The sequence below is a fragment of the Mustelus asterias genome, chromosome 4 (assembly GCF_964213995.1).
Source record: "Mustelus asterias chromosome 4, sMusAst1.hap1.1, whole genome shotgun sequence".
In the NCBI taxonomy this organism is placed as follows: domain Eukaryota; kingdom Metazoa; phylum Chordata; class Chondrichthyes; order Carcharhiniformes; family Triakidae; genus Mustelus; species Mustelus asterias.
In genome coordinates this window covers 74,142,521-74,167,568 of record NC_135804.1, presented here as the reverse complement: position 1 = coordinate 74,167,568, position 25,048 = coordinate 74,142,521, and the positions used below count along the sequence as shown (strand labels likewise).

At 59.6% G+C, this 25,048-nt stretch overlaps 1 protein-coding gene across 1 annotated transcript in view; it reads left to right on the top strand.

The window, feature by feature from the left end:
• Positions 1-25,048, top strand: part of LOC144492783 (gamma-aminobutyric acid receptor subunit beta-4-like) — a 705,925-nt gene that overhangs the window by 676,712 nt on the left and 4,165 nt on the right. The window contains exon 6 of the mRNA XM_078211203.1: positions 22,780-23,024. Coding sequence (XP_078067329.1) covers positions 22,780-23,024 — 245 coding nt within the window. The remainder of the gene's footprint in view (positions 1-22,779; positions 23,025-25,048) is intronic.

The window sequence follows — 25,048 nt, the reverse complement described above, 5'->3', positions numbered from 1 at the left end:
TGATGTGCAGCCCTGTGTCGTGCGGTGATGTGCAGCTCTGTGTCGCGCACTGATGTGCAACCCTGTGTCGTGCGGTGATGTGCAACCCTGTGTCGTGCGGTGATGTGCAGCCCTGCGTTGCGCGGTGATGTGCAGCCCTGTGTCGCGCGGTGATGTGCAGCCCTGCGTTGCGCGGCGATGTGCAGCTCTGTGTCGCGCACTGATGTGCAGCCCTGTGTTGCGCGGTGATGTGCAACCCTCCATCGCGCGGTGATGGGCAGCCATGTGTCGCGCAGTGATGTGCAGCCATGTGTCGTGCAGTGATGGTCAGCCCTGCGTCATGCAGTGATGTGCAGCTCTGTGTCGTGCACTGATGTGCAGCCCTGTGACGCGCGGTGATGTGCAGCCCTGTGTCGCGCAGTGATGTGCAGCCCTGTGTCGCACGGTGATGTGCAGCCCTGCGTCGTGCGGTGATGTGCAGCCCTGTGTTGCGTGATAATGGGCAGCCCTGCATCGCACAGTTATGTGCAGCCCTGCATCACGCGGTGATGTGCAGCCCTGCATTGCACGGTGATGTGCAGCCCTGTGTCATGCAGTGATGGGCGGCCCTGCATCGCGCAGTGATGTGCAGCTCTGCGTCGTGCACTGATGTGCAGCCCTTCGTCGCACGCTGATGGGAAGCCCTGCATTGCACGGTGATGTGCAGCCCTGTGTCGCGCAGTGATGTGCAGCCCTGTGTCGCACGGTGATGTGCAGCCCTGCGTCGTGCGGTGATGTGCAGCCCTGTGTTGCGTGATAATGGGCAGCCCTGCATCGCACAGTTATGTGCAGCCCTGCATCACGCGGTGATGTGCAGCCCTGCATTGCACGGTGATGTGCAGCCCTGTGTCATGCAGTGATGGGCGGCCCTGCATCGCGCAGTGATGTGCAGCTCTGCGTCGTGCACTGATGTGCAGCCCTTCGTCGCACGCTGATGGGAAGCCCTGCATTGCACGGTGATGTGCAGCCCTGTGTCGGGCAGTGATGTGCAGCCCTGCATTGTGCGTTGATGTGCAGCCCTGCATCACGCTGTGATGTGCAGCCCTGCATTGTGCAGTGATGGGCAGCCCTGCATCGCGTGGTGATGTGCAGTCCTGCATCGCGCAGTGATATGCAGCCCTGCGTCGCGTGGTGATGTGCAGCCCTGTGTCGCGCGGTGATGTGCAGCCCTGTGTCGCGATGTGATGTGCAGCCCTGTTTCGCGCGGTGATCTGCAGCCCTGCATCGCGCGTTGATGTGCAGCCCTGCGTCGCGCGGTGATGTGCAGCCCTGCGTCACGCAGTGATGTGCAGCCCTGTGTCGCGCGGTGATGTGCAGCCCTGCGTCGCGTGGTGATGTACAGCCCTGTGTTGCACGGTGATGTGCAGCCCTGTGTCGCGCGGTGATGTGCAGCCCTGCATCGCATGGTGATGTGCAGCTCTGTGTCGCGCGGTGATGTGCAGCCCTGTGTCGCGCGGTGATGTGCAGCCCTGTGTTACGCAGTGATGTGCAGCCCTGTGTCGCGCGCTGATCTGCAGCCCTGTGTCGCGCGGTGATGTGCAGCCTTGCATCGTGCAGTGATGTGCAGCTCTGTGTTACGCAGTGATGTGCAGCCCTGTGTTACGCAGTGATGTGCAGCCCTGTGTCACGCAGTGATGTTCAGCCCTGTGTCGTGCAATGATGGGCAGCCCTGTGTCACACAGAGATGTGCAGCCCTGTGTGGTGCAGTGATGTGCAGCCCTCCATCGCGTGATGATGTGCAGCCTTGTGTCGCGCGGTGATGTGCAGCCCTGCGTCACGCGGTGATGTGCAGCCCTGCATCGTGCGGTGATGTGCAGCTCTCTGCCGCGCAGTGATGTGCAGCTCTGTGTCGCGCACTGATGTGCAACCCTCCATCGCGCAGTGATGGGCAGCCCTGCGTCGCGCAGTGATGTGCTGCTCTGTGTCACGCACTGATGTGCAGCCCTGTGTCACGCGGTGATGTGCAGCCCTGTGTCGTGCAGTGATGTGCAGCCCTGCGTCGCACGGTGAAGTGCAGCCCTGCATTGTGCGGTGATGTGCCAGCCCTTCATTATGCAGTGATGTGCAGCCCTGCGTTGCACAGTGATGTGCAGCCCTGCATCACGCGGTGATGTGCAGCCCTGCATCGTGCGGTGATGTGCAGCCCTGCATCGTGCAGTGATGTGCAGCTCTGTGTCAAGTGGTGATGTGCAGCTCTGTGTCGCGCACTGATGTGCAGCCCTCCATCGCGCGTTGATGGGCAGCCATGTATCGCGCAGTGATGGGCAGCCCTGCATCGCGCAGTGATGTGAAGCTCTGTGTCGCGCACTGATGTGCGGCCCTGTGTCGCACGGTGATAAGCAGCCCTGCGTCACGCGGTGATGTGCAGCCCTGCGTCGCGCGGTCATGTGCAGCCCTGTATCACGCGGTGATGTGCAGCCCTGCGTCGCACGGTGATGTGCAGCCCTGCATCGTGCGGTGATGTGCAGCTCTGTGTAGCGCACTGATGTGCAGCCCTGCATCACGCGGTGATGGGCAGCCCTGTGTCATGCAGTGATGGGCGGCCCTGCGTTGCGCAGTGATGTGCAGCTCTGTGTCGCGCACTGATGTGCAGCCCTGCGTCGCGTAGTGATGTGCAGTCCTGTGTCGCGCGGTGATGTGCAGCTCTGCATCGCGTGGTGATGGGCAGCCCTGTGTCGCGCAGTGATGTGCAGCCCTGCGTCACGCAGTGATGTGCAGTCCTGTGTCGCACGGTGATGTGCAGTCCTGTGTCGCGCGGTGATGTGCAGCCCTGCATCGCGTGGTGATGTGCAGTCCTGTGTTGCACGGTGATGTGCGGCCCTGCATCGCGCAGTGATGTGCAGCCCTTCACCGCGCGGTGATGTGCAGCCCTGCGTTGCGCAGTGATGTGCAGCCCTGCATTGCGCGGTGATGTGCAGCTCTGTGTCGCGCAGTGATGTGCAGCTCTGTGTCGTGCACTGATGTGCAGCTCTGTGTCGTGCACTGATGTGCAACCCTCCATCGCACGGTGATGGGCAGCTCTGTGTCGCGCAGTGATGTGCAGCCCTGTGTCGCGCGGTGATGGGCAGCCATGTGTCGCGCAGTGATGTGCAGCCATGTGTCGTGCAGTGATGGTCAGCCCTGCGTCACGCAGTGATGTGCAGCTCTGTGTCGTGCACTGATGTGCAGCCCTGTGACGCGCGGTGATGTGCAGCCCTGTGTCGCGCAGTGATGTGCAGCCCTGTGTCGCACGGTGATGTGCAGCCCTGCGTCGTGCGGTGATGTGCAGCCCTGTGTTGCGTGATAATGGGCAGCCCTGCGTCGCACAGTTATGTGCAGCCCTGCATCACGCGGTGATGTGCAGCCCTGCATTGCACGGTGATGTGCAGCCCTGTGTCGTGCAGTGATGGGCGGCCCTGCATCGCGCAGTGATGTGCAGCTCTGTGTCGTGCACTGATGTGCAGCCCTTCGTCGCACGCTGATGGGAAGCCCTGCATTGCACGGTGATGTGCAGCCCTGTGTCGGGCAGTGATGTGCAGCCCTGCATTGTGCGTTGATGTGCAGCCCTGCATCACGCTGTGATGTGCAGCCCTGCATTGTGCAGTGATGGGCAGCCCTGCATCGCGTGGTGATGTGCAGTCCTGCATCGCGCAGTGATATGCAGCCCTGTGTCGCGTGGTGATGTGCAGCCCTGTGTCGCGCGGTGATGTGCAGCCCTGTGTCGCGATGTGATGTGCAGCCCTGTTTCGCGCGGTGATCTGCAGCCCTGCGTCGCGCGTTGATGTGCAGCCCTGCGTCGCGCGGTGATGTGCAGCCCTGCATCACGCGGTGGTGTGCAGCCCTGCGTCACGCGGTGTTGTGCAGGCCTGCATTGTGCGGTGATGTGCAGCCCTGTGTCGTGCGCTGATGTGCAGCTCTCTGTCCCGCACTGATGTGCAGCCCTGCATCGTGCGGAGGTGGGCATCCCTGTGTCCTGCAGTGATGGGCAGCCCTGCATCGCACAGTGATGTGCAGCCCTGCATCGCACAGTGATGTGCAGCCCTGCATCGCACAGTGATGTGCAGCCCTGCGTTGTGCAGTGATGTGCAGCCCTGCGTTGCGCGGTGATGTGCAGCCCTGCATCGCGCAGTGCTGTACAGCCCTGTGTCACGTGGTGATGTGCAGCCCTGTGTCGCGCGGTGATGTGCAGCCCTGTGTCGCGTGGTGATGTGCAGCCCTGCATCATGCGGTGATGTGCAGCCCTGCGTCGCGCAGTGATGTGCAGCCCTGTGTCGCGCGGTGATGTGCAGCCCTGTGTCGCGTGGTGATGTGCAGCCCTGCGTCGCGCAGTGATGTGCAGCCCTGCGTCGCGCAGTGATGTGCAGCCCTGTGTCGCGCGGTGATGTGCAGCCCTGCGTCGCGTGGTGATGTACAGCCCTGTGTTGCACGGTGATGTGCAGCCCTGTGTCGCGCGGTGATGTGCAGCCCTGCATCGCATGGTGATGTGCAGCTCTGTGTCGCGCGGTGATGTGCAGCCCTGTGTCGCGCGGTGATGTGCAGCCCTGTGTTACGCAGTGATGTGCAGCCCTGTGTCGCGCGCTGATCTGCAGCCCTGTGTCGCGCGGTGATGTGCAGCCTTGCATCGTGCAGTGATGTGCAGCTCTGTGTTACGCAGTGATGTGCAGCCCTGTGTTACGCAGTGATGTGCAGCCCTGTGTCACGCAGTGATGTTCAGCCCTGTGTCGTGCAGTGATGGGCAGCCCTGTGTCACACAGTGATGTGCAGCCCTGTGTGGTGCAGTGATGTGCAGCCCTCCATCGCGTGATGATGTGCAGCCTTGTGTCGCGCGGTGATGTGCTGCCCTGCGTCACGCGGTGATGTGCAGCCCTGCATCGTGCGGTGATGTGCAGCTCTGTGTCGCGCAGTGATGTGCAGCTCTGTGTCGCGCACTGATGTGCAACCCTCCATCGCGCAGTGATGGGCAGCCCTGCGTCGCGCAGTGATGTGCTGCTCTGTGTCACGCACTGATGTGCAGCCCTGTGTCACGCGGTGATGTGCAGCCCTGTGTCGTGCAGTGATGTGCAGCCCTGCGTCGCACGGTGAAGTGCAGCCCTGCATTGTGCGGTGATGTGCCAGCCCTTCATTATGCAGTGATGTGCAGCCCTGCGTTGCACAGTGATGTGCAGCCCTGCATCACGCGGTGATGTGCAGCCCTGCATCGTGCGGTGATGTGCAGCCCTGCATCGTGCAGTGATGTGCAGCTCTGTGTCAAGTGGTGATGTGCAGCTCTGTGTCGCGCACTGATGTGCAGCCCTCCATCGCGCGTTGATGGGCAGCCATGTATCGCGCAGTGATGGGCAGCCCTGCATCGCGCAGTGATGTGAAGCTCTGTGTCGCGCACTGATGTGCGGCCCTGTGTCGCACGGTGATGTGCAGCCCTGCGTCACGCGGTGATGTGCAGCCCTGCGTCGCGCGGTGATGTGCAGCCCTGTATCACGCGGTGATGTGCAGCCCTGCGTCGCACGGTGATGTGCAGCCCTGCATCGTGCGGTGATGTGCAGCTCTGTGTAGCGCACTGATGTGCAGCCCTGCATCACGCGGTGATGGGCAGCCCTGTGTCATGCAGTGATGGGCGGCCCTGCGTTGCGCAGTGATGTGCAGCTCTGTGTCGCGCACTGATGTGCAGCCCTGCGTCGCGTAGTGATGTGCAGTCCTGCGTCGCGTGGTGATGTGCAGCCCTGCGTCACGCAGTGATGTGCAGTCCTGTGTCGCACGGTGATGTGCAGTCCTGTGTCGCGCGGTGATGTGCAGCCCTGCATCGCGTGGTGATGTGCAGTCCTGTGTTGCACGGTGATGTGCAGCCCTGCATCGCGCAGTGATGTGCAGCCCTTCACCGCGCGGTGATGTGCAGCCCTGCGTTGCGCAGTGATGTGCAGCCCTGCATTGCGCGGTGATGTGCAGCTCTGTGTCGCGCAGTGATGTGCAACCCTCCATCGCGCGGTGATGGGCAGCCATGTGTCGCGCAGTGATGTGCAGCTCTGTGTCGTGCACTGATGTGCAGCTCTGTGTCGTGCACTGATGTGCAACCCTCCATCGCACGGTGATGGGCAGCTCTGTGTCGCGCAGTGATGTGCAGCCCTGTGTCGCGCGGTGATGTGCAGCCCTGTGTCGCGCGGTGACGTGCAGCCCTGTGTCGCGCGGTGATGTGCAGCCCTGTGTCGCACAGTGATGTGCAGCCCTGCGTTGCGTGGTGATGTGCAGCCCTGCGTCATGCAGTGATGTGCAGCTCTGTGTCGCACACTGATGTGCAACCCTCCATCGCGCGGTGATGGGCAGCCATGTGTCGTGCAGTGACGTGCAGCCCTGCGTCATGCAGTGATGTGCAGCTCTGTGTCGCACACTGATGTGCAACCCTCCATCGCGCGGTGATGGTCAGCCCTGCGTCACGCAGTGATGTGCAGCTCTGTGTCGTGCACTGATGTGCAGCTCTGTGTCGCGCGGTGATGTGCAGCCCTGCGTCGCGCGGTGATGTGCAGCCCTGTGTCGCGCGGTGATGTGCAGCCCTGTGTCACGCGGTGATGTGCAGCCCTGCGTCGCACGGTGATGTGCAGCCCTGTGTCGCGCGGTGATGTGCAGCCCTGTGTTGTGTGGTAATGGGCAGCCATGTGTCGTGCAGTTATGTGCAGCCCTGCATCGCGCGGTGATGTGCAGCTCTGTGTCGTGCACTGATGTGCAGCCCTTCGTCGCACGCTGATGGGCAGCCCTGCGTCGCGCAGTGATGAGCAGCCCTGCATCACGCAGTGATGTGCAGCCCTGTGTCGGGCAGTGATGTGCAGCCCTGCATTGTGCGGTGATGTGCAGCCCTGCATCACGCTGTGATGTGCAGCCCTGCATTGTGCAGTGATGGGCAGCCCTGCATCGCGTGGTGATGTGCAGCCCTGTTTCGCGCGGTGATCTGCAGCCCTGCGTCGCGCGTTGATGTGCAGCCCTACGTCGCGCGGTGATGTGCAGCCCTGCATTGTGCGGTGATGTGCAGCCCTGTGTCGTGCGCTGATGTGCAGCTCTCTGTCCCGCACTGATGTGCAGCCCTGCATCGTGCGGAGGTGGGCATCCCTGTGTCCTGCAGTGATGGGCAGCCCTGCATCGCACAGTGATGTGCAGCCCTGCATCGCGCGGTGATGTGCAGCCCTGCGTCGCGCGGTGATGTGCAGCCCTGCGTCGCGCGGTGATGTGCAGCCCTGCGTCGCGCAGTGATGTGCAGCCCTGCGTCGCGCGGTGATGTGCAGCCCTGCGTCGCGCGGTGATGTGCAGCCCTGCGTCGCACGGTGATGTGCAGCCCTGCGTCGCACGGTGATGTGCAGCCCTGCGTCGCGCGGTGATGTGCAGCCCTGCATCGCATGGTGATGTGCAGCCCTGTGGCGCGCGGTGATGTGCAGCCCTGTGTCGCGTGGTGATGTGCAGCCCTGCGTTGTGCGGTGATGTGCAGCCCTGTGTCGCGCGGTGATGTGCAGCCCTGCATCGCGCATTGATGTACAGCCCTGCATCGCATGATGATGTGCAGCCCTGTGTCACGTGGTGATGTGCAGCCCTGCATTGCGCGGTGATGTGCAGCTCTGTGTCACGCGGTGATGTGCAGCCCTGCGTTGCGCACTGATGGGCAGCCTTGCATCGCGTGGTGATGTGCAGCCCTTCACCACGTGGTGATGTGCAGCCCTGCATTGCGCAATGATGTGCAGCCCTGTGTCACGCAGTGATGGACAGCCCTGTGTCACGCAGTGATGGGCGGCTCTGCGTCGCGCAGTGATGTGCAGCCCTGCATCGCGTGGTGATGTGCAGCTCTGTGTCGCGCGGTGATGTGCAGCCCTGTGTTGCGCGGTGATGTGCAGCCCTGTGTCGTGCGGTGATGTGCAGCCCTGTGTCGTGCGGTGATGTGCAGCTCTGTGTCGCGCACTGATGTGCAACCCTGTGTCGTGCGGTGATGTGCAACCCTGTGTCGTGCGGTGATGTGCAGCCCTGCGTTGCGCGGTGATGTGCAGCCCTGTGTCGCGCGGTGATGTGCAGCCCTGCGTTGCGCGGCGATGTGCAGCTCTGTGTCGCGCACTGATGTGCAGCCCTGTGTTGCGCGGTGATGTGCAACCCTCCATCGTGCGGTGATGGGCAGCCATGTGTCGCGCAGTGATGTGCAGCTCTGTGTCGTGCACTGATGTGCAGCCCTCCATCGCGCGGTGATGGGCAGCCATGTGTCGCGCAGTGATGTGCAGCCATGTGTCGTGCAGTGATGGTCAGCCCTGCGTCACGCAGTGATGTGCAGCTCTGTGTCGTGCACTGATGTGCAGCCCTGTGACGTGCGGTGATGTGCAGCCCTGTGTCGCGCAGTGATGTGCAGCCCTGTGTCGTGCACTGATGTGCAGCCCTGTGACGCGCGGTGATGTGCAGCCCTGTGTCGCGATGTGATGTGCAGCCCTGTTTCGCGCGGTGATCTGCAGCCCTGCGTCGCGCGTTGATGTGCAGCCCTGCGTCGCGCGGTGATGTGCAGCCCTGCATCACGCGGTGGTGTGCAGCCCTGCGTCACGCGGTGTTGTGCAGGCCTGCATTGTGCGGTGATGTGCAGCCCTGTGTCGTGCGCTGATGTGCAGCTCTCTGTCCCGCACTGATGTGCAGCCCTGCATCGTGCGGAGGTGGGCATCCCTGTGTCCTGCAGTGATGGGCAGCCCTGCATCGCACAGTGATGTGCAGCCCTGCATCGCACAGTGATGTGCAGCCCTGCATCGCACAGTGATGTGCAGCCCTGCGTTGCGCAGTGATGTGCAGCCCTGCGTCGCGCGGTGATGTGCAGCCCTGCATCGCGCAGTGCTGTACAGCCCTGTGTCACGTGGTGATGTGCAGCCCTGTGTCGCGCGGTGATGTGCAGCCCTGTGTCGCGTGGTGATGTGCAGCCCTGCATTGTGCGGTGATGTGCAGCCCTGCATCGCGCAGTGATGTGCAGCCCTGTGTCGCGCGGTGATGTGCAGCCCTGTGTCGCGTGGTGATGTGCAGCCCTGCGTCGCGCAGTGATGTGCAGCCCTGCGTCGCGCAGTGATGTGCAGCCCTGTGTCGCGCGGTGATGTGCAGCCCTGCGTCGCGTGGTGATGTACAGCCCTGTGTTGCACGGTGATGTGCAGCCCTGTGTCGCGCGGTGATGTGCAGCCCTGCATCGCATGGTGATGTGCAGCTCTGTGTCGCGCGGTGATGTGCAGCCCTGTGTCGCGCGGTGATGTGCAGCCCTGTGTTACGCAGTGATGTGCAGCCCTGTGTCGCGCGCTGATCTGCAGCCCTGTGTCGCGCGGTGATGTGCAGCCTTGCATCGCGCAGTGATGTGCAGCTCTGTGTTACGCAGTGATGTGCAGCCCTGTGTTACGCAGTGATGTGCAGCCCTGTGTCACGCAGTGATGTTCAGCCCTGTGTCGTGCAGTGATGGGCAGCCCTGTGTCACACAGTGATGTGCAGCCCTGTGTGGTGCAGTGATGTGCAGCCCTCCATCGCGTGATGATGTGCAGCCTTGTGTCGCGCGGTGATGTGCTGCCCTGCGTCACGCGGTGATGTGCAGCCCTGCATCGTGCGGTGATGTGCAGCTCTGTGTCGCGCAGTGATGTGCAGCTCTGTGTCGCGCACTGATGTGCAACCCTCCATCGCGCAGTGATGGGCAGCCCTGCGTCGCGCAGTGATGTGCTGCTCTGTGTCACGCACTGATGTGCAGCCCTGTGTCGCGCGGTGATGTGCAGCCCTGTGTCGTGCAGTGATGTGCAGCCCTGCGTCGCACGGTGAAGTGCAGCCCAAATTGTGCGGTGATGTGCCAGCCCTTCATTATGCAGTGATGTGCAGCCCTGCGTTGCACAGTGATGTGCAGCCCTGCATCACGCGGTGATGTGCAGCCCTGCATCGTGCGGTGATGTGCAGCCCTGCATCGTGCAGTGATGTGCAGCTCTGTGTCAAGTGGTGATGTGCAGCTCTGTGTCGCGCACTGATGTGCAGCCCTCCATCGCGCGTTGATGGGCAGCCATGTATCGCGCAGTGATGGGCAGCCCTGCATCGCGCAGTGATGTGAAGCTCTGTGTCGCGCACTGATGTGCGGCCCTGTGTCGCACGGTGATGTGCAGCCCTGCGTCACGCGGTGATGTGCAGCCCTGCGTCGCGCGGTGATGTGCAGCCCTGTATCACGCGGTGATGTGCAGCCCTGCGTCGCACGGTGATGTGCAGCCCTGCATCGTGCGGTGATGTGCAGCTCTGTGTAGCGCACTGATGTGCAGCCCTGCATCACGCGGTGATGGGCAGCCCTGTGTCGTGCAGTGATGGGCGGCCCTGCGTCGCGCAGTGATGTGCAGCTCTGTGTCGCGCACTGATGTGCAGCCCTGCGTCGCGTAGTGATGTGCAGTCCTGTGTCGCGCGGTGATGTGCAGCTCTGCATCGCGTGGTGATGTGCAGTCCTGTGTTGCACGGTGATGTGCAGTCCTGTGTGGCGCAGTGATGTGCAGCCCTGCGTCACGCAGTGATGTGCAGTCCTGTGTCGCACGGTGATGTGCAGTCCTGTGTCGCGCGGTGATGTGCAGCCCTGCATCGCGTGGTGATGTGCAGTCCTGTGTTGCACGGGGATGTGCAGCCCTGCATCGCGCAGTGATGTGCAGCCCTGTGTCGTGCAGTGATGTGCAGCCCTGTGTCGTGCAGTGATGTGCAGCCCTGTGTCGCGCAGTGATGTGCAGTCCTGTGTCGCGCGGTGATGTGCAGCCCTGCATGTCGTGGTTATGTGTAGCCCTGTGTCGCACGGTGATGTGCAGCCCTGTGTCGCGCGGTGATGTGCAGCGCTGTGTCGCACAGCGATGTGCAGCTCTGTGTCACGCACTGACGTGCAGCCCTGTGTCGTGCGGTGATGTGCAGCCCTGTGTCGCGCAGTGATGTGCAGCCCTGTGTCGCGCAGTGATGGGCAGCCCTGCATCGCACAGTGATGTGCAGCCCTGCATCGCGCGGTGATGTGCAGCCCTGCGTCGCGCGGTGATGTGCAGCCCTGCGTCGCGCGGTGATGTGCAGCCCTGCGTCGCGCGGTGATGTGCAGCCCTGCGTCGCGCGGTGATGTGCAGCCCTGCGTCGCGCGGTGTTGTGCAGCCCTGCATCGCATGGTGATATGCAGCCCTGTGTCGCACGGTGATGTGCAGCCCTGTGTCGCGTGGTGATGTGCAGCCCTGCGTTGTGCGGTGATGTGCAGCCCTGTGTCGCGCGGTGATGTGCAGCCCTGCATCGCGCATTGATGTACAGCCCTGCATCGCATGATGATGTGCAGCCCTGTGTCACGTGGTGATGTGCAGCCCTGCAATTCGCGGTGATGTGCAGCTCTGTGTCACGCGGTGATGTGCAGCCCTGCATTGCGCACTGATGGGCAGCCTTGCATCGCGTGGTGATGTGCAGCCCTTCACCGCGTGGTGATGTGCAGCCCTGCATTGCGCAATGATGTGCAGCCCTGTGTCACGCAGTGATGGACAGCCCTGTGTCACGCAATGATGGGCGGCCCTGCGTCGCGCAGTGATGTGCAGCCCTGCATCGCGTGGTGATGTGCAGCTCTGTGTCGCACGGTGATGTGCAGCCCTGTGTTGCGCGGTGATGTGCAGCCCTGTGTCGCGCGGTGATGTGCAGCCCTGCATCGCGTGGTGATGTGCAGCTCTGTGTCGCACGGTGATGTGCAGCCCTGTGTCACGCGGTGATGTGCAGCCCTGTGTCGCGCGGTGATGTGCAGCCCTGCGTTGCGCGGTGATGTGCAGCTCTGTGTCGCGCACTGATGTGCAGCCCTGTGTTGCGCGGTGATGTGCAGCCCTGTGTCGCGCGGTGATGTGCAGCCCTGCGTTGCGCGGTGATGTGCAGCTCTGTGTCGCGCACTGATGTGCAGCCCTGTGTTGCGCGGTGATGTGCAACCCTCCATCGCGCGGTGATGGTCAGCCCTGTGTCATGCAGTGATGTGCAGCTCTGTGTCATGCACTGATGTGCAGCCCTGTGTCGTGCGGTGATGTGCAGCCCTGTGTCGCGCAGTGATGTGCAGCCCTGTGTCGCGCGGTGATGTGCAGCTCTGCGTCGCGCGGTGATGTGCAGCCCTGTGTTGCGTGATAATGGGCAGCCCTGCGTCGCTCAGTTATGTGCAGCCCTGCATCACGCGGTGATGTGCAGCCCTGCATTGCACGGTGATGTGCAGCCCTGTGTCGTGCAGTGATGGGCGGCCCTGCATCGCGCAGTGATGTGCAGCTCTGTGTCGTGCACTGATGTGCAGCCTTTCGTCGCACGCTGATGGGCAGCCCTGCATTGCACGGTGATGTGCCGCCCTGTGTCGCGCAGTGATGGGCAGCCCTGCATCACGCAGTGATGTGCAGCCCTGTGTCGGGCAGTGATGTGCAGCCCTGCATTGTGCGGTGATGTGCAGCCCTGCATCACGCTGTGATGTGCAGCCCTGCATTGTACAGTGATGGGCAGCCCTGCATCGTGTGGTGATGTGCAGCCCTGCATCACGCAGTGATATGCAGCCCTGCGTCGCGTGGTGATGTGCAGCCCTGTGTCGCGCGGTGATGTGCAGCCCTGTGTCGCGATGTGATGTGCAGCCCTGTTTCGCGCGGTGATCTGCAGCCCTGCGTCGCGCGGTGATGTGCAGCCCTACGTCGCGCGGTGATGTGCAGCCCTGCATCACGCGGTGATGTGCAGCCCTGCGTCACGCGGTGTTGTGCAGGCCTGCATTGTGCGGTGATGTGCAGCCCTGTGTCGTGCGCTGATGTGCAGCTCTCTGTCCCGCACTGATGTGCAGCCCTGCATCGTGCGGAGGTGGGCATCCCTGTGTCCTGCAGTGATGGGCAGCCCTGCATCGCACAGTGATGTGCAGCCCTGCATCGCACAGTGATGTGCAGCCCTGCATCGCACAGTGATGTGCAGCCCTGCGTTGCGCGGTGATGTGCAGCCCTGCGTCGCGCGGTGATGTGCAGCCCTGCGTCGCGCGGTGATGTGCAGCCCTGCATCGCGCAGTGCTGTACAGCCCTGCATCGCATGGTGATGTGCAGCCCTGTGTCGCGCGGTGATGTGCAGCCCTGTGTCGCGTGGTGATGTGCAGCCCTGCGTTGTGCGGTGATGTGCAGCCCTGCGTCGCGCAGTGATGTGCAGCCCTGTGTCGCGCGGTGATGTGCAGCCCTGTGTCGCGTGGTGATGTGCAGCCCTGCGTCGCGCAGTGATGTGCAGCCCTGCGTCGCGCAGTGATGTGCAGCCCTGTGTCGCGCGGTGATGTGCAGCCCTGCGTCGCGCAGTGATGTGCAGCCCTGTGTTGCACGGTGATGTGCAGCCCTGTGTTGCACGGTGATGTGCAGCCCTGTGTTGCGCGGTGATGTGCAGCCCTGTGTTGCACGGTGATGTGCAGCCCTGTGTTGCGCGGTGATGTGCAGCCCTGTGTCGCGCGGTTATGTGCAGCCCTGTGTCGCGCGGTGATGTGCAGCCCTGTGTTACGCAGTGATGTGCAGCCCTGTGTCGCGCGGTGATGTGCAGCTCTGTGTCGCGCGGTGATGTGCAGCCTTGCATCACGCAGTGATGTGCAGCCCTGCGTCATGCGGTGATGTGCAGCCCTGCGTTGCGCAGTGATGTGCAGCCCTGTGTCATGCAGTGATGTTCAGCCCTGTGTCGTGCAGTGATGGGCAGCCCTGTGTCACGCAGTGAGGTGCAGCCCTGTGTGGTGCAGTGATGTGCAGCCCTCCATCGCGTGATGATGTGCAGCCTTGTGTCGCGCGGTGATGTGCTGCCCTGCGTCACGCGGTGATGTGTAGCCCTGCATCGTGCGGTGATGTGCAGCTCTGTGTCGCGCAGTGATGTGCAGCTCTGTGTCGCGCACTGATGTGCAACCCTCCATCGCGCAGTGATGGGCAGCCCTGCGTCGCGCAGTGATGTGCAGCCCTGCATCGCGTGGTGATGGGCAGCCCTGTGTCGCGCAGTGATGTGCAGCCCTGCGTCACGCAGTGATGTGCAGTCCTGTGTCGCACGGTGATGTGCAGTCCTGTGTCGCGCGGTGATGTGCAGCCCTGCATCGCGTGGTGATGTGCAGCCCTGTGTTGCGTGGTGATGTGCAGCCCTGCATTGCGCAGTGATGTGCAGCCCTGTGTTGTGCAGTGATGTGCAGCCCTGTGTCGCGCAGTGATGGGCAGCCCTGCATCGCACAGTGATGTGCAGCCCTGCATCGCGCGGTGATGTGCAGCCCTGCGTCGCGCGGTGATGTGCAGCCCTGCGTCGCGCGGTGATGTGCAGCCCTGCGTCGCGCGGTGATGTGCAGCCCTGCGTCGCGCGGTGATGTGCAGCCCTGCGTCGCGCGGTGTTGTGCAGCCCTGCATCGCATGGTGATATGCAGCCCTGTGTCGCACGGTGATGTGCAGCCCTGTGTCGCGTGGTGATGTGCAGCCCTGCGTTGTGCGGTGATGTGCAGCCCTGTGTCGCGCGGTGATGTGCAGCCCTGCATCGCGCATTGATGTACAGCCCTGCATCGCATGATGATGTGCAGCCCTGTGTCACGTGGTGATGTGCAGCCCTGCAATTCGCGGTGATGTGCAGCTCTGTGTCACGCGGTGATGTGCAGCCCTGCATTGCGCACTGATGGGCAGCCTTGCATCGCGTGGTGATGTGCAGCCCTTCACCGCGTGGTGATGTGCAGCCCTGCATTGCGCAATGATGTGCAGCCCTGTGTCACGCAGTGATGGACAGCCCTGTGTCACGCAATGATGGGCGGCCCTGCGTCGCGCAGTGATGTGCAGCCCTGCATCGCGTGGTGATGTGCAGCTCTGTGTCGCACGGTGATGTGCAGCCCTGTGTTGCGCGGTGATGTGCAGCCCTGTGTCGCGCGGTGATGTGCAGCCCTGCATCGCGTGGTGATGTGCAGCTCTGTGTCGCACGGTGATGTGCAGCCCTGTGTCACGCGGTGATGTGCAGCCCTGTGTCGCGCGGTGATGTGCAGCCCTGCGTTGCGCGGTGATGTGCAGCTCTGTGTCGCGCACTGATGTGCAGCCCTGTGTTGCGCGGTGATGTGCAGCCCTGTGTCGCGCGGTGATGTGCAGCCCTGCGTTGCGCGGTGATGTGCAGCTCTGTGTCGCGCACTGATGTGCAGCCCTGTGTTGCGCGGTGATGTGCAACCCTCCATCGCGCGGTGATGGTCAGCCCTGTGTCATGCAGTGATGTGCAGCTCTGTGTCATGCACTGATGTGCAGCCCTGTGTCGTGCGGTGATGTGCAGCCCTGTGTCGCGCAGTGATGTGCAGCCCTGTGTCGCGCGGTGATGTGCAGCTCTGCGTCGCGCGGTGATGTGCAGCCCTGTGTTGCGTGATAATGGGCAGCCCTGCGTCGCTCAGTTATGTGCAGCCCTGCATCACGCGGTGATGTGCAGCCCTGCATTGCACGGTGATGTGCAGCCCTGTGTCGTGCAGTGATGGGCGGCCCTGCATCGCGCAGTGATGTGCAGCTCTGTGTCGTGCACTGATGTGCAGCCTTTCGTCGCACGCTGATGGGCAGCCCTGCATTGCACGGTGATGTGCCGCCCTGTGTCGCGCAGTGATGGGCAGCCCTGCATCACGCAGTGATGTGCAGCCCTGTGTCGGGCAGTGATGTGCAGCCCTGCATTGTGCGGTGATGTGCAGCCCTGCATCACGCTGTGATGTGCAGCCCTGCATTGTACAGTGATGGGCAGCCCTGCATCGTGTGGTGATGTGCAGCCCTGCATCACGCAGTGATATGCAGCCCTGCGTCGCGTGGTGATGTGCAGCCCTGTGTCGCGCGGTGATGTGCAGCCCTGTGTCGCGATGTGATGTGCAGCCCTGTTTCGCGCGGTGATCTGCAGCCCTGCGTCGCGCGGTGATGTGCAGCCCTACGTCGCGCGGTGATGTGCAGCCCTGCATCACGCGGTGATGTGCAGCCCTGCGTCACGCGGTGTTGTGCAGGCCTGCATTGTGCGGTGATGTGCAGCCCTGTGTCGTGCGCTGATGTGCAGCTCTCTGTCCCGCACTGATGTGCAGCCCTGCATCGTGCGGAGGTGGGCATCCCTGTGTCCTGCAGTGATGGGCAGCCCTGCATCGCACAGTGATGTGCAGCCCTGCATCGCACAGTGATGTGCAGCCCTGCATCGCACAGTGATGTGCAGCCCTGCGTTGCGCGGTGATGTGCAGCCCTGCGTCGCGCGGTGATGTGCAGCCCTGCGTCGCGCGGTGATGTGCAGCCCTGCATCGCGCAGTGCTGTACAGCCCTGCATCGCATGGTGATGTGCAGCCCTGTGTCGCGCGGTGATGTGCAGCCCTGTGTCGCGTGGTGATGTGCAGCCCTGCGTTGTGCGGTGATGTGCAGCCCTGCGTCGCGCAGTGATGTGCAGCCCTGTGTCGCGCGGTGATGTGCAGCCCTGTGTCGCGTGGTGATGTGCAGCCCTGCGTCGCGCAGTGATGTGCAGCCCTGCGTCGCGCAGTGATGTGCAGCCCTGTGTCGCGCGGTGATGTGCAGCCCTGCGTCGCGCAGTGATGTGCAGCCCTGTGTTGCACGGTGATGTGCAGCCCTGTGTTGCACGGTGATGTGCAGCCCTGTGTTGCGCGGTGATGTGCAGCCCTGTGTTGCACGGTGATGTGCAGCCCTGTGTTGCGCGGTGATGTGCAGCCCTGTGTCGCGCGGTTATGTGCAGCCCTGTGTCGCGCGGTGATGTGCAGCCCTGTGTTACGCAGTGATGTGCAGCCCTGTGTCGCGCGGTGATGTGCAGCTCTGTGTCGCGCGGTGATGTGCAGCCTTGCATCACGCAGTGATGTGCAGCCCTGCGTCATGCGGTGATGTGCAGCCCTGCGTTGCGCAGTGATGTGCAGCCCTGTGTCATGCAGTGATGTTCAGCCCTGTGTCGTGCAGTGATGGGCAGCCCTGTGTCACGCAGTGATGTGCAGCCCTGTGTGGTGCAGTGATGTGCAGCCCTCCATCGCGTGATGATGTGCAGCCTTGTGTCGCGCGGTGATGTGCTGCCCTGCGTCACGCGGTGATGTGTAGCCCTGCATCGTGCGGTGATGTGCAGCTCTGTGTCGCGCAGTGATGTGCAGCTCTGTGTCGCGCACTGATGTGCAACCCTCCATCGCGCAGTGATGGGCAGCCCTGCGTCGCGCAGTGATGTGCAGCCCTGCATCGCGTGGTGATGGGCAGCCCTGTGTCGCGCAGTGATGTGCAGCCCTGCGTCACGCAGTGATGTGCAGTCCTGTGTCGCACGGTGATGTGCAGTCCTGTGTCGCGCGGTGATGTGCAGCCCTGCATCGCGTGGTGATGTGCAGCCCTGTGTTGCGTGGTGATGTGCAGCCCTGCATTGCGCAGTGATGTGCAGCCCTGTGTTGTGCAGTGATGTGCAGCCCTGTGTCGCGCAGTGATGTGCAGTCCTGTGTCGCGCGGTGATGTTCAGCCCTGTGTCGCGCAGTGATGTGCAGTCCTGTGTCGTGCAGTGATGTGCAGCCCTGTGTCGCGCAGTGATGTGCAGTCCTGTGTCGCGCGGTGATGTGCAGCCCTGCATGTCGTGGTTATGTGTAGCCCTGTGTCGCACGGTGATGTGCAGCCTTGTGTCGCGCGGTGATGTGCAGCGCTGTGTCGCGCAGTGATGTGCAGCTCTGTGTCGCGCACTGATGTGCAACCCTCCATCGCGCAGTGATGGGCAGCCCTGCGTCGCGCAGTGATGTGCTGCTCTGTGTCACGCACTGATGTGCAGCCCTGTGTCGCGCGGTGATGTGCAGCCCTGCATTGTGCGGTGATGTGCCAGCCCTTCATTATGCAGTGATGTGCAGCCCTGCGTTGCACAGTGATGTGCAGCCCAGCATCACGCGGTGATGTGCAGCCCTGCATCGTGCGGTGATGTGCAGCCCTGCATCGTGCAGTGATGTGCAGCTCTGTGTCAAGTGGTGATGTGCAGCTCTGTGTCGCGCACTGATGTGCAGCCCTCCATCGCGCGTTGATGGGCAGCCATGTATCGCGCAGTGATGGTCAGCCCTGCATCGCGCAGTGATGTGAAGCTCTGTGTCGCGCACTGATGTGCGGCCCTGTGTCGCGCGGTGATGTGCAGCCCTGCGTCACGCGGTGATGTGCAGCCCTGTGTCGCGCGGTGATGTGCAGCCCTGTATCGCGCGGTGATGTGCAGCCCTGCGTCGCACGGTGATGTGCAGCCCAGCATCGTGCGGTGATGTGCAGCTCTGTGTAGCGCACTGATGTGCAGCCCTGCATCACGCGGTGATGGGCAGCCCTGTGTCGTGCAGTGATGGGCGGCCCTGCGTCACGCAGTGATGTGCAGCTCTGTGTCTCGCAGTGATGTGCAGCTCTGTGTCGCGCAGTGATGTGCAGCTCTGTGTCGCGCACTGATGTGCAGCCCTGCGTCGCGTAGTGATGTGCAGTCCTGTGTCGCGCGGTGATGTGCAGCCCTGCATCGCGTGGTGATGTGCAGCCCTGTGTCGCGCAGTGATGTGCAGCCCTGCGTCATGCAGTGATGTGCAGTCCTGTGTCGCACAGTGATGTGCAGTCCTGTGTCGCGCGGTGATGTGCAGCCCTGCATCGCGTGGTGATGTGCAGCCCTGTGTTGCACGGTGATGTGCAGCCCTGTATCGCGCGGTGATGTGCAGCCCTGCGTCGCACGGTGATGTGCAGCCCTGCATCGTGCGGTGATGTGCAGCTCTGTGTAGCGCACTGATGTGCAGCCCTGCATCACGCGGTGATGGGCAGCCCTGTGTCGTGCAGTGATGGGCGGCCCTGCGTCGCGCAGTGATGTGCAGCTCTGTGTCTCGCAGTGATGTGCAGCTCTGTGTCGCGCAGTGATGTGCAGCTCTGTGTCGCGCACTGATGTGCAGCCCTGCGTCGCGTAGTGATGTGCAGTCCTGTGTCGCGCGGTGATGTGCAGCCCTGCATCGCGTGGTGATGTGCAGCCCTGTGTCGCGCAGTGATGTGCAGCCCTGCGTCATGCAGTGATATGCAGTCCTGTGTCGCACAGTGATGTGCAGTCCTGTGTCGCGCGGTGATGTGCAGCCCTGCATCGCGTGGTGATGTGCAGCCCTGTGTTGCACGGTGATGTGCAGCCCTGCATTGCGCAGTGATGTGCAGCCCTGTGTTGTGCAGTGATGTGCAGCCCTGTGTCGTGCAGTGATGTGCAGCCCTGTGTCGCGCAGTGATGTGCAGTCCTGTGTCGCGCGGTGATGTTCAGCCCTGTGTCGCGCAGTGATGTGCAGTCCTGTGTCGTGCAGTGATGTGCAGCCCTGTGTCGCGCAGTGATGTGCAGTCCTGTGTCGCGCGGTGATGTGCAGCCCTGCATGTCGTGGTTATGTGTAGCCCTGTGTCGCACGGTGATGTGCAGCCTTGTGTCGCGCGGTGATGTGCAGCGCTGTGTCGCGCAGTGATGTGCAGCTCTGTGTCACGCACTGATGTGCAGCCCTGTGTCGTGCGGTGATGTGCAGCCCTGTGTCGTGCAGTGATGTGCAGCCCTGTGTCGCGCAGTGATGTGCAGCCCTGTGTCGCGCAGTGATGTGCAGCCCTGTGTCGCGCAGTGATGTGCAGCCCTGTGTCGCGCAGTGATGTGCAGCCCTGTGTCACGCAGTGATGTGCAGCTCTGTGTCACACACTGATGTGCAGCCCTGTGTCGCGCAGTGATGTGCAGCCCTGTGTCGCGCAATGATGTGCAGCTCTGTGTCACACACTGATGTGCAGCCCTGCGTCGTGCGGTGATGTGCAGCTCTGTGTCGTGCACTGATGTGCAGCCCTGCATCGCGCGGTGATGTGCAGCCCTGCGTCGCGCCAATATGCAGCTCTGTATCAGGCAGCGATATCCAGCTACAGTTATACAAACCTCTCTATCACACAGTGATATCCACTTCTGTATCAGTCAATGACATCCAGCTCGATATCTTACAGCGATAGTCAACTTTGTAGCACAAATGATACCCAATTCTGTATCACACAGTGACATCTAACTTTTAATCACACAGTGATATCCAGCTCTGAATCATACAGTGATATCCCACTCTATGTCACACAGCAATATCCAGCTTTTTAATCACACAGTAGTATTCAACTGTATAACAGTGACATCGAGCTCCGCATCACTGTGTGATATACAGCTCTGTACCAATCAGTGATATTCAGCTTTGTATCACATAGTGGCATAGCCCCAACTGTGTATCGCACAATGGTAGCCCCAGCTCTGCAACATGCACAGCCCTATATCACACAGCTGTATCACAGTGAAAGAACAAACAAAGAACAGTAAAGCACAGGAACAGGCCTTTCGACCCTCCAACTCTGTATCACACAGTTTGTCATACAGTGATATCCACCTCTGTGTCACACAGTGCTGTAAGAAGTCTCACAACACCAGGTTAAAGTCCAACAGGTTTATTTGGTTGCAAAATCTGTTCACTGTGAGACTTCTGTGAGACTTCTTACTGTGTTTACCCCAGTCCAACGCCGGCATCTCCACATCATGTCTACCTTCGACACCGCAAAATGCCGGCTCCAAGTGGAGAGGATCTCCAAGAAGATCGCGCAAATCGACACAGACATCAAGTTTCTACAAAGATGCATTATTTTGTAAATTGAGTTTGTGTCTTTATATGCCCTGTTTGTGAACAGAACTCCCACTCACCTGACGAAGGAGCAGTGCTCTGAAAGCTAGTGGATTTTGCTACCAAATAAACCTGTTGGACTTTAACCTGGTATTGTGAGACTTCTTACTGTGTTTACCCCAGTCCAACGCCGGCATCTCCACATCATCACACACTGCTATCCAGTTCTGCACTTCACAGTGATATCCGGCTCAGTACAATGCAGTGATATCTAGCTCTGTATCACAGTGACATCCAGCTGTGTATCACACAGTAATATCTCCAGCTCTGTATTACACAGTGATACCCAGCTCTGTATTACACAGTGATATCAAGCTCAGTATCAAACAGAGACATTCAACTCTGTATCACAAGGTGACATGATGTGGAGATGCCGGCGTTGGACTGGGGTGAACACAGTAAGGGTTTTAACAACACCAGGTTAAAGTCCAACAGGTTTATTTGGTAGCAAATATCATTAGCTTTCGGAGCGCTGCTCCTTCGTCAGATGGAGTGGAAATCTGCTCTCAAACAGGGCACAGAGACACAAAATCAAGTTACAGAATACTGATTAGAATGCGAATCCCTACAGCCAACCAGACCTTAAAGATACAGACAATGTGGGTGGAGGGAGCATTAAGCACAGGTTAAAGACTTGTGTATTGTCTCCAGACAGGATAGCCCGCAAGTCCAGGAGGCAAGCTGTGGGGGTTACTGATAATGTGACATAAATCCAACATCCCGGTTTAGGCCGTCCTCATGTGTGCGGAACTTGGCTATCAGTTTCTGCTCAGCGACTCTGCGCTGTCGTGTGTCGTGAAGGCCGCCTTGGAGAACGCTTACCTTAAGATCAGAGGCTGAATGCCCGTGACTGCTGAAGTGCTCCCCCACAGGAAGAGAACAGTCTTGCCTGGTGATTGTCAAGCGGTGTTCATTCATCCGTTGTCGTAGCGTCTGCATGGTTTCTCCAATGTACCATGCCTCGGGACATCCTTTCCTGCAGCGTATCAGGTAGACAACGTTGGCCGAGTTGCAAGAGCAGGTACCGTGTACCTGGTAGATGGTGTTCTCACGTGAGATGCTGGCATCCGTGTCGATGATCAACCAGACCTTAAAGATACAGACAATGTGTCAACCACGCAACCTCAAACAAACCATTGTCCGCAGCAAACTACCCAGCCTTCAGGAGAACAGTGACCACGACACCACACAACCCTGCCACAGCAACCTCTGCAAAACGTGCCAGATCATCGACACGGATGCCAGCATCTCACGTGAGAACACCATCTACCAGATACACGGTACCTGCTCTTGCAACGCGGCCAACGTTGTCTACCTGATACGCTGCAGGAAAGGATGTCCCGAGGCATGGTACATTGGGGAAACTATGCAGACGCTACGACAACGGATGAATGAACACCGCTCGACAATCACCAGGCAAGACTGTTCTCTTCCTGTGGGACAGCACTTCAGCAATCACGGGCATTCAGCCTCTGATCTTCAGGTAAGCGTTCTCCAAGGTGGCCTTCACGACACACGACAGCGCAGAGTCGCTGAGCAGAAACTGATAGCCAAGTTCCGCACACATGAGGACGGCCTAAACCGGGATGTTGGATTTATGTCACATTATCAGTAACCCCCACAGCTTGCCTCCTGGACTTGCGGGCTATCCTGTCTGGAGACAATACACAAGTCTTTAACCTGTGCTTAATGCTCCCTCCACCCACATTGTCTGTATCTTTAAGGTCTGGTTGGCTGTAGGGATTCGCATTCTAATCAGTATTCTGTAACTTGATTTTGTGTCTCTGTGCCCTGTTTGAGAGCAGATTTCCACTCCATCTGACGAAGGAGCAGCTCCGAAAGCTAATGGTATTTGCTACCAAATAAACCTGTTGGACTTTAACCTGGTGTTGTTAAAACTCTTACTGTGTTCACAAGGTGACATCCAGCTTTGTATCACAGTGACACAGCAATATTCAACTCTGTATCACACAGCGATACCTAGCTCTGTATCACACAGTAATATGAAACTCTATAAAACCCAACAATATCCAACACTGTCCATACCCTGCTCTGTATCACCCAGTGATATCCAGCTCTTTAGCACATAATGATATCTAGCTCTGAAACCTCTTGCTTTTGTAATGTAAATCTAAATGTCATACCCCTCACCATTCTTTTTGCTGTCATTGTTCCAGGCGTGACCACTGTACTGACTATGACAACAATCAATACCCACCTACGGGAAACCCTTCCGAAGATCCCTTATGTTAAAGCCATTGACATCTACCTGATGGGCTGTTTCGTTTTTGTGTTCCTGGCTTTGTTGGAGTATGCTTTTGTCAATTACATCTTCTTTGGCAAAGTACCATCACAGCAGAAGAAACCAACGGGGAAAGTCAATAAGAGCAATGCAGATAGGGGCAGACTCGGGACCGCCCGGGTGAGTAAGGCATTGTTTTGTGAGATCATGGCATCAGTGCTGCAATTGAACTCTGGGTGACAGCATCTGTGTAACATCCATATTCTTCAAGCAGAGCCCATCAACTGGAGACAACAGCAGCTCTTCAAATGAAACAATTCAGACACAGAAATTGTCTAGTTTATTAAACTGACCTGTACTGATTTACATACCAGGCGGCACAGTGGTTAGAATTGCTGCCTCAGCGCCAGGGACGAGGGTTCGATTCCAGCCTTGGGTGACTGCCTGTGTAGAGTTTGTACATTCTCCTCGTGTCTGTGTGGATTTCCTCCAGGTGCTCCAGTTCCCTCCCACACTCCAAAGATGTGCAGGTTAGGTGGCTTGGCTGTGCTAAATTGCCCCTTTATGTCTCAAGATGTGTAGGTTAGGTGGATTAACCATGGTAAATTTGTGGGGTGAGAGGGATAGGGGGGGAAGAGGGCCTGGGTAAGATATTCTGTCAGAGTCGCTGCAGACCCAATGGGCCAAATGGCCTCCTTCTACACTGTAGGGAATCTATGATTCTATGAAACTCTGTGTTGTTCTGTGCATTACCTGGTGTAATAACAACCTGACATAATCCCACAGAGTCAATCCTGGGCTCAAGGACTCAATTCAACCCTTTTCTTGTAAGGGATCCAAAACGACCAGTGGTCATGTGGCCATGTCTCTTACTGTGCTGAGAAACAATCAAAGAACAAAGAACAAAGAACAGTACAGCACAGGAAACAGGCCCTTCAGCCCTCCAAGCCTGTGCCGCTCCTTGGTCCAACTAGACCAATCGTTTGTATCCCTCCATTCCCAGGCTGCTCATGTGACTATCCAGGTAAGTCTTAAACGATGTCAGCGTATCTGCCTCCACCACCCTACTTGGCAGCGCATTCCAGGCCCCCACCACCCTCTGTGTAAAAAATGTCCCTCTGATGTCTGAGTTATACTTCGCCCCTCTCAGCTTGAGCCCGTGACCCCTCGCGATCGTCACCTCCGACCTGGGAAAAAGATTCCCACTGTTCACCCTATCTATACCCTTCATAATCTTGTATACCTCTATTAGATCTCCCCTCATTCTCCGTCTTTCCAAGGAGAACAACCCCAGTCTACCCAATCTCTCCTCATAGCTAAGACCCTCCATACCAGGCAACATCCTGGTAAACCTTCTCTGCACTCTCTCCAACGCCTCCACGTCCTTCTGGTAGTGCGGCGACCAGAACTGGACACAGTACTCCAAATGTGGCCTAACCAGCGTTCTATACAGCTGCATCATCAGACTCCAGCTTTTATACTCTATACCCCGTCCTATAAAGGCAAGCATACCATATGCCTTCTTCACCACCTTCTCCACCTGTGTTGCCACCTTCAAGGATTTGTGGACTTGCACACCTAGGTCCCTCTGTGTTTCTATACTCCTGATGACTCTGCCATTTATTGCATAACTCCTCCCTACATTATTTCTTCCAAAATGCATCACTTCGCATTTATCCGGATTAAATTCCATCTGCCACCTCTCCGCCCAATTTTCCAGCCTATCTATATCCTGCTGTATTGCCCGACAATGCTCTTCGCTATCCGCAATTCCAGCCATCTTCGTGTCATCCGCAAACTTGCTGATTACACCAGTTACACCTTCTTCCAAATCATTTATATATATCACAAATAGCAGAGGTCCTAGTACAGAGCCCTGCGGAACACCACTGGTCACAGACCTCCAGCCGGAAAAAGACCCTTCGACCACTACCCTCTGTCTCCTATGGCCAAGCCAGTTCTCCACCCCTCGAGCCACTTCTCCTTGTATCCCATGAGCCTTAACCTTCTTAACCAACCTGCCATGTGGGACTTTGTCAAATGCCTTACTGAAATCCATATAGACGACATCCACGGCCCTTCCTTCATCAACCGTTTTTGTCACTTCCTCAAAAAACTCCACCAAATTTGTAAGGCACGACCTCCCTCTTACAAAACCATGCTGTCTGTCACTAATGAGATTGTTCCGTTCTAAATGCACATAC